The sequence below is a fragment of the Lolium perenne genome, chromosome 2 (assembly GCF_019359855.2).
Source record: "Lolium perenne isolate Kyuss_39 chromosome 2, Kyuss_2.0, whole genome shotgun sequence".
NCBI lineage: Eukaryota > Viridiplantae > Streptophyta > Magnoliopsida > Poales > Poaceae > Lolium > Lolium perenne.
Window position 1 is genome coordinate 53,543,485 of NC_067245.2, and position 9,719 is coordinate 53,553,203.

The 9,719-nt window shown below is 38.4% G+C and overlaps 1 protein-coding gene across 1 annotated transcript; it reads left to right on the top strand.

Moving 5' to 3' along the window:
- Window positions 1-3,491: 3,491 nt before the first annotated feature.
- On the top strand, window positions 3,492-9,169 carry LOC127322789 (uncharacterized). The gene is made up of 5 exons (XM_051351196.2): window positions 3,492-3,600; window positions 6,767-7,162; window positions 7,252-8,403; window positions 8,568-8,675; window positions 8,755-9,169. The coding sequence occupies exons 1-5, from the start codon at window positions 3,577-3,579 to the stop codon at window positions 8,887-8,889; spliced, it is 1,815 nt and encodes a 604-aa protein (XP_051207156.2). The 5' UTR covers window positions 3,492-3,576; the 3' UTR covers window positions 8,890-9,169.
- The last annotated feature ends 550 nt before the right edge of the window (window positions 9,170-9,719 follow it).

Genomic DNA, 9,719 nt, shown 5'->3' on the forward strand with positions numbered 1-9,719 from the left:
ACCTCAACACACCCTCCGACAATTCTAGAATCACCGGCAAGATGGAGGCTAGGCGGGTAGACTTTTTGCATCTTCAGGGATTCACCACCGTTTCTTGTGTAGGACTCAAACCCTACCAAAACTAAGGAAATTATTGAAACACATAGATCTACCACCGATAAGGACCGAAATTCACCGCGCTTACATGGCCCTAAGGCCACGAGAGGTGAGGCAGATCGATCATGTCGCCGACAAGAGGCAGGGAAGCCCTAGTCGCCTATGTGTGTCTCGGGAAACTTGGGTACAAAGGTACTAGGAACTAGATTGATCGATCCATCTAACCCGGGAAAATATCCTCGTCGATCATAGCTCAGTTGCTCCTAACGGAGAAAAAACATACATATTGGTTCGAATTTGAAATCTTGGTTGATTAGAATGATGAGGCATGTAGAAATGTCAATCACTGCTCTGTATCAGTGAAAGCAAATATGTAAAATGTTCTGAGCCCATGACAGTTATCGTTAAGGAGACTATGTCTCATAGTTTTTGTGTTGCCCGCAAGATGATGATTGATGTTTGCTTGTTCTTGTTGATTTTTGGGGCGATTTTCTCTTTACTTTAATAATTCTGTTATATGCATCTCTTACACACAAGTAACTTCTTACAACATGTTGTTGAAGGCTGATATTAACATATTACCCTTTAGTAAATAGAAGGAGTACCCAAGTACACAATATATTTAATATTTACCGAATGTCTTTCGTTGCAAAGATGGGTGGTTAAGATATAGTTTTTGACATATGACCGGTGGTCTTGGTATAGCCTAATTTTCAAATAAGATGATTAGACTTGCATGGACGGTAGCAAGTAATTACTGAGTTGACTTGCAATTGTCTGACCTGACATTCACATGTTCATGCACATGCCGTTCACATGTTCGGGCACATGCTTCAGTTGAGTGGGTGTTTGTACTACTCCTTCCATCCCAAAATAGGTTGCATATAGTGTGTAGTTAAAGATGAACTATTTAAAGTTTGACTAACTACATGAAAAATAAAAATATCTACAATACGAATGCACATAAGATGAAGATACATTTTGTGATCGCTCTAACAATAATATTTTGAAAATATAGATGTTGACCTATTTTTTATATAGTTGGTCAAACTTTAAGAAATATAAGAAATATCTGGTGGGGGATTGGTGTGGAATGGGACACAGATTTAGATCATATTGACATGATGATATATGCGAAAAAGAAAAAGAACAATGTCCTTCTTCAAAGAAAGAATCGCTAGACGCTGGGGTATATGGAACTAAAGAAATAAGATCATTCTTTATCAGGCATAGAGAGATCAAGAAACATGCATGTCACATTACTATCAAAGGTTACATTGACATGATTAGACATAGAGCTAAGTCTAGTCTTAACGAGTGTATGTAGGCCAAGTTTGGTACTTTGTAAATTTCTTTATCTTTTTGTAACACCGTCCATCTGTACAGATCCATTTATAAAATGAAAATGAAATGGTAGAGGCATTCCTACTATACTTTGAATTTTAGAAAAAAGTGAAATAAACTTTGGCATCCATGGAAGGAATCATGACGACGGGAGGAGCAAATATATCACCAAAGTTGAACAAAATTTAGAACTCACAGTAGAGAAAACAATGAATTGTACAATGCGGAAAAAGTGTAAACACATCAGGAACAAAAATGAAGAAAAAACATGAAAAACATATGAGCATGTTTTAGAAATAAAAATGATAAGAGAACTAACAAAAAAATAAAGAAAAAATGTGGAACGATATCAAGGAAAACAGACAAAGGGAAGAAAGAAATAGAAACGTGTGTGCATATACTACCAACTTTTTTGCGAGAAGTACACCAATCATTCATAAAGTTCAACATGAGTACGAGGAATCCCAAGAGTAATAAGAACTACAAAAAGTTCACTGGACCACATAGTGATGACTAAAAGCACTCGAACAAGCCGAAGGTGTGACGGCATCCTCGCCTTTCCCTCATTGGAGCCGAGCAACATTGGAGCCGAGAAAAACTTGTCGTAGTAGAGGTTGTTGTAGTAGCCAACGGAAAGTTATCGTGATAAAGGCCTCAAAGGAGCAGCGCACGAGAGCAGCGACCATCGTCAATGAAGCAAAACGTAGATCGGAATGAACGCCGACCAAATCTTGCGAGATCTGCTAGAGACAAACCTCAACACACCCTCCGAAAACGCTAGAATCACCGCCAAGATGGAGGCTAGGCGGGCAGACTTTTTCCATCTTCAGGGATTCACCACCGCTTCTTGTGTAGGACTCAAACCCTAAAAAACTAAAGAAATTATTGAAACACATAGCCCTAACACCGATAAGGACCGGAATCCACCGCGCTTGCATGGCCCTAAGGCCACGAGAGGTGAGGCGGATCGATCACGTCGCCGACAAGAGGCAGGGAAGCCCTAGTCGCCTATCCGTGTCTCGGGAAAATGGGGGTACACAGGTACTAGGAACTAGCTTGATCGATCCATCTAACCCGGGAAAAATATCCTCATCGATCCTAGCTCAGTTGCTCCTAATGGAGAAAAAGCATACATATAGGTTCGAATCTAGAATCTCGATTGATTAGAATGATGATGCATGTAGAAATGCCAAGGTGAAAGTAAACATGTAAAATGGTCTGAGCCCATGACATTTATCGTTAAGGAGACTATGTCTCGTAGTTTTGGTGTTGTCACCGAGATAAAGATTGATGTTTGGTTGTTCTTGTTGATTTTTTTGGGTTATTTTCTCTTTTCTTTAATAATTCTGTTTTTAAGCATCTCTTACACACAAGTAACTTCTTATAACATGTTGTTGAATGGTCATATTAATATATTACCCTTTAGTAAATAGAAGGAGTACCCAACTACATAGTATATTTAATATTTACCGAAGCCCGGTGTTAAGATTTAGTTTTCGACTTATGACCAGTGGTCTTCGTCTAGCCTAATTTTCAAATAACATGATTAGACTTGTCTGGACGGTAGCGAGTAATTATTGAGTTGACTTGCAATAGTCTGACCTAACGTTCACATGTTCATGCACATGCTGTTCACATGTTCGGGCACGTGCTTCAGTTGAGTGGGTGTTTTCAAAATAGTTTGGTGTGTAGTTAAAGGTAAACTATTTAAAGTTTGACTAACTGTATAAAAAATAGAAATATCTACAATACCAATGCACATAATATGAAGATACATTTTGTGATCGCTATAACAATAATGTTTTGAAAATATAGATTTTGACCTATTTTTTATATAGTTGGTCAAACTTAGAAATTTACTTTTGATTAAAAATTATATTTTATTTTAGGAAGGAGGGAGTATAGTTTCGACAAGTTTGTTTAATTTTGAGCCATAGGTAGTAAGGGCGTAAGGGGTTGACATTTGACCGCACAGGGGCAAATTAGTAATTTCAAATTTGTCTATATATAGCCATTGTCCTTCAGCCCGAGTTCTACTAACCCGCGCATGTTGCAGCTGGTTATCAATCCACTCTCGTCAAAGTGAAACACGGCATACTCACCAACTGAAAAAAGTCTTCTCATCCACCAATAGATATGCGTATGCCTTGGAGCACCAAGGTGATTTGTTGTTCTCCCTTGCAAATTATAATGTTGCTGCCCTTTCTTTTGTAATTTCTGATTGCACTTCGGGGAGTTCATAGGGCAAAGACATCATCATCAGCGCTACATTTCAGATCTAACATACTGTACTCTGAGTTTATTTATTTTTTTAAATAGTAAATCGTAAATATTTCAAGAAAGTTCCAATCCATTTAGTTGAGTAGTTTATGTGTAAACAATTTCTCATTTAGATCAGTAGTTTATGAGTAAATAGTTTCGTGGGGATTATTGAAAACAAAAAATGCTATTTAGTCGAAATGGATTGAAACTTTATCATAATATACAAGGAAACATTCATGATTTACTAGGTTTTTTAAACTTTTCTGACCACTTTGAACTTTTAATTCAAATATAGGTTAATCTTGTACGTTAGATCTTAAATGAAGGGCTGCAAATGATTAATTTACTCTGGTGATTTTGCTTCTCAAAGTCTTGAAACTGAATCCTCTCACGACCGCGACGACGAACTAGATCCACCAACCACAAACCTGCCATCCACCTCTTCCCTTCCCCTCTTTTCTGAGCTTCTCGCCACGAGCCAGATTTCGCGTGACCGGCAGAAGTTGGACGGGCCTTCTTTCTCCTCGGGGAGTACATCGCCTGCTCGGTCAGCCGTGGCGGCTCCTCCACGTGAGGCCGCTCGGTGCGCACCTTCCCAGAGCATGTTCGACAGATTGCTTCCATGGTGGTTGGACCCTAGGTGGTGGCTGCAACTAGTGTGGACCCCAAGCGGAGGGACGCTACACGCCTGGCAGACTGCTCGGCGGAAAAAGGCTACCCCGTAATCATTCATATAGATAGTCACTGGCACTACCTCTGTTCATACGAGAATACTGCAAGTTTTTCTAAATATAGATGTATCTAGACACTCTTCAGTGTATAAATACATTCAAATTTAGACAAATTTATAGCAATCTTTAATGGACATAGGAAGTAGAACTATGAAGTTTATATGACAGGAGACGTTTTGGCTCATAGAAGAATTTGCATCTATTATGTAAAATAATTAAAAAACAATTTTAGTTTTTTTTTTAAAGTTCTGACATATTTATGATGTACATTATGACATTTTATGTAAGTGCACAAGTTTTTGTGAAAAAAATATTTTTTATTTGGCATGTACAAAAAAATGTCATGTACGTAGTCGTGTTGTAATCAAAAAATTTCTTTTTACAGGAGACACAGAAGAAAAAAAATTCTAGAAACTTGTGTACGAACATAAAATGTCTATATATACATGCGAAATTTTGTTTCGGAATTTTTTTACACTTCAAATGTATATTCATATAACGGGTTCATATGCTCCTATGAGTCAAAGCGAATTTCCCGTTTATATGTTGTAACCTAAATAGTGATGAAGGTCTAGCTAGGGAAAAATGGTTAGATTTTTTTAGCTAATCTTACAAACTGAAAATTTAATTATATTTTCTTAATGAAAACTAAATAATAATAAGAAATTTCATTTTTGTTAATTTTCTTGAACTTGATTTTTGTTAACAACAAATTCCTTTTGAAATACATTACATTTTAGACAGACAGATGCGTTCATGCTGCAAATGAAGTTTTTTTTCGATGAATATATTAAAATAATTAATAAATAATATATTTTTGAAAGTTTTATTCATATTATTTTTTAATTGTCCCAATAGTACACTTATAAAAGTAAAGAGCAGCTTGGCAACAAATTTCTAAAATATAATTCATGCTAAAATGGAGCTTGATTTTTTTATATGTTCGTACTCATACAGAATTTTAAAATAATATTATGCTATAGGGAAAAAATCGTCTATTAACATATGGACCAAACATGACCGAATCATGTTGATGTGACAATAGCAATGATGTCACGTGCACGTACATACCTATCACCTATACCAATTTACCTAGTTCGGTTAGAGCAGTCATAATGTGTAGTCAAATGTAATTCTATATTTGCCCAAAGCTTTTAGATAGTTTCCTCCGCCGTGGAGGTTGTTCCAAACCACCGTGGAGGTTGTTCCAAAACGACAAAAATTAAGAAGCGGTGCAATTCCTTGCTCCGAACCAAATATCCATTTTAGCTTTTGAAACTAGTTTCCTAGACTATAAGAGTAGTTTTATATATTGTAGCTTTAGGGTAGCTTCAACGGACGATGCATTTTGGATATAATTTATTTTCGTTTGTATTGGACATGGACACAAAAAGTGGTCACATGTCCGTATGCGTTTGCTCCTTTCTAGCCCCAGAAACGTATTTTTTAACCGCAAAAGCCCTGCCATGCAATAATTAGGGAGGAGAGAGAAAAGAGATGTTTTTTTATGTGTACAAGAATGACCAGCACATAAGCATGCATGCAGGTCAAAAGAGGCGCAAATGCATTCATGCTGCATATTTGCTCCACATTTACGTTAGAACGGATGTTGCGGTCATTTTACATCTAGCCGATGGAGAGCGCATTTTTTTGTCCGCGCGACATAAAAAGACGCTTTTAGTCCGTTTACATCGCTCCGTTGGAGATGCCCTTAGGTAGGAATAGATATGACATTTTTAACCAGATTTTATCCAGTGTTGGCACCCAGTACAGATATTTGACCATGCCAATATTGTAGAGGTGTTTCCAAATTTTACTATGACAATGTTGTGGATGCTTTTACTCAGGCTCGTAAAGAATGTCTCTCCTTTATCTAAATTTGAATGTATGTGTATAGATACATCTAAATTTAAATATAATTAAAATATTTTTTATGTAAAAAGTGGGTAGTTGGTTTCAGTTCGATTTCTCTCGTAATGACGTATTATGTGCGTTTAGTATTGTAGTAGATGTTTATGCTTTTTATACATAGTAAAAGTGAAAATCGAAAGTAGTGAAAAGTGCAATCTTTGAAACCTCTAAAAATTATCAGATTTTGTTATTTGTTGTGCAGTCTAAAATATATAAAAAAAATGAGTTTTTACATGTTGGTAGAATACATAATTATCAACATCTAAAAAAATTCAAAATCTTTTGGAACTTCAAAAGGTCATTTTTAATTTGTTTCATCAAACCGTCTATGTGTAGCCCGAGCTACATTTACAGTTTCCATCCTCTATACTTGTTATATTGGTTATAGCAGTAAATTAATCGTGAATCTTTCTTTGTTGTAGGTGGCACCTGATACCCCGGGAGTAAAGTTAGCAGCTTTCACAGAACGTGATGAGATTCTAAATGATGAGTTTGACAAGGAATTTCCTGTGCTAGTACGCGTTACAGCACCGGCCACATTCGACGCCACAGACGTCGATTTTGTGGCAGTGCTTGACATGAGCGCAAGCATGACAAGAGAGAGGCTTCAGAATGTGAAGAAAGCCATGCTAGCCGTGATAAAAGATCTTGGCCCGAGAGATCGTTTCTCTATGCTGTCATTCAGTAGCGAAGTGCAGAGCCGTACAGAACTCACTGAAATGTCTCTTAATGGTAAAGAAGCTGCAAGCTCTATGGTCCAAAATTTAGTCACCGGGGGGAAGACTGACATGGGTGCAGCACTGCAGCAAGCTGCAAAAGTACGTTTTTTTTACAAGCTTGTTAATATTCGACTATTTATCTTTGGGAGTTGTCAACATTTGCTAATTTTCTCGTTCTTCCGCTCCAGATTCTGAAGGGCAGGAAAATGCATGACTGCATCAACCGCGAATGCTTAACTGTCTTCATCTCGGCCGGCAAAGATGATTCGGTCTACACAAAGCCAATCAACCATGGGTTCCCGGTTCACACCATTGGTTTAGATGCCGAACATGACCCTAAGGTAATGGACCACATCGCTCAAAACACATGTGGCACATACTCTTATATATACAGGGATATGGATGCTATGGGGTCTACTCTCAAGGAGTTGATCCAGGTCCAGCGATCTGTCATCGCAAGGAATGCCGAGATCAAGTTACAGACTCAGGACGGTGTCACAATATCGTCAATCAAGTCTGGTGGCCACAAGAACTGTGTCACTAATAGCAAGCAGTCTGTAATTGAGATCAGCCGCCTGTATGCTAGTCAGGTCAGCGATTTCATCGTCTACCTCACAGTCATGAAGGGGAAGACGCTGACTATGGCGGAGAAATTTAAAACAGGCGGGGGTGGTAGCAAGATGCAGCTGATGACCGTCAGCATTACAAATGTTTCTGCTGATCCGGTGGTTGTGTCAGTCAAACGGCCAGAAATAAGCTATGGTGCTAAGTATTGTCCTCTGGTTGCAGCGGAACTTTACCGCCTTGCACTGGTGCTTGCTATCTCTACCCTGGCAGAGCCTACTGCGGATGGTTTGCAGAAAATACGGAATAAGTACCTCACACCTCAACAGCACCGCATGTACAGCAAGTGGGAGTTCCAGAAAGATATCTTGGAAATGCAGAAGGGTATTTTGGATGCCAACAAGCACAAGATGCAGGGCCTTCCATACATGCTCTCGTGGCTATCGTCTCACAATTGGCAGCGTCCAACAGCCAAGGGATCACCACATATGTCTGATAATTTCTTACCAAGAAGTACAATGCAACAACAACACCAACAACAGCAGCAGCAACAACAACAACAATATCATCGGCAACAAAAACATCATCAACAAACAATGTTTACAGAAATATTACTATTGCTTCCCTGTGCCATATCAGCTTTGGTCATTTTTGTTCTGGCTGTCTTTTTGGGTCTCCATACTGCAATACTGAGCCTGATGCAATCCCTGCACCTGAGGATATTGTCCATCACCGGGACAACGGTTATAAACCATATCATGCAGTATTTGTACTCGGTAAGTGCGTGTGTGTGTTCATAATTTTTTGCGTCCGCTTATTTTCATTGTGCATTTTGATGTTGTAGCACATAACAGAGAACCACGTAGCAATATATCCACATATCATTTGTGTACATCAACGCAACATACATACATGCTCTAACTAAATTCGTTCTGAGTAGGCGGTGATGTACTCAAGCATCCTTGGAGCATTTTCCTCGTTTATCCCGTCAGGAATTTCCTCATCAATCCCTGTTCTCCAGCAGAAAGCTGAGGGAGTAGACAAAGAGGTATGCAATCAACAACCCCTTTTAACAAACATCAGACAATAAAAACCCACATATTCCTGAACTCGGATAATGTCTGCAGGATATTAAGGTTTTCACCAATACCTTTCTTCGAGAGGGTGCCAACATGGCTGCAAATCCAAAGACTTGTGAAGGAACAGCTGGCATATTAAGCGGCAAAATTACAGTGCAAGGCGGTTTTGTTTTCACAAGCTAAAGTTGTCAACTACACATGCAATAAGTGAACGATTTCCCCACAGTTGCGGCATGCTCAAGAGCTTGCAATCATGTATCGGTTCATACGTGAAGACATTTTTATCTCCGTTGGTTATTGTTTAGCTTTTATATTTATTATCAAACCATGCTACTTGGCAAATGTACCTTGTTATATGTCAGTGATACATTGATATGTCCCGTGGGAAAACACTAGGGTAATTACATCACACCTATATTCATGTTCTTATTGTCTATTTAATAAATTGTTATTTCAGCGTGCATGGAATATATGTCTGACTCGTTGAACGAATTATTTAGCTAATGGTACTTATTCGTTATTAGTAAGTGTGCACGTTCACCCACATCTGAATTTCCGCACAAAATTCTTTTGTAAAACAACATTTAAAACCAACCTAATTAGTTTGAACAGGCAACATCAACTGATTTTGATAGTCCTTAACTTCTGTAATAAGTTGTGACACTTGCATTGGTTCGGCATGGATCTTTTGTAATAAGTGGCATAACAAACGAAGATGTGTTCTGCTTTGTTGGGTTCACGAGTGTGCGCTTTAATCTTAACCAAGATTAAAAATCTTAGTACACATGTCAAAATGTTGTGTGCATCCCTGGTTGGTGCAGAGGCCGGGAAGTGAAATTCTCCCCATTTTAAGGTGGTTGCGGCTGTGTGGAGCTGAACTTTTACTTTCTTTAATATATGTATTAGTGTTATCACCAGAATTTGACCGGATCAGAGGTGGGCCGCGATTGGAGATGGGCTTGAAGAATATACATGGAAGGAATACATGAATCGGCCTTATATGCAAAGTTTGG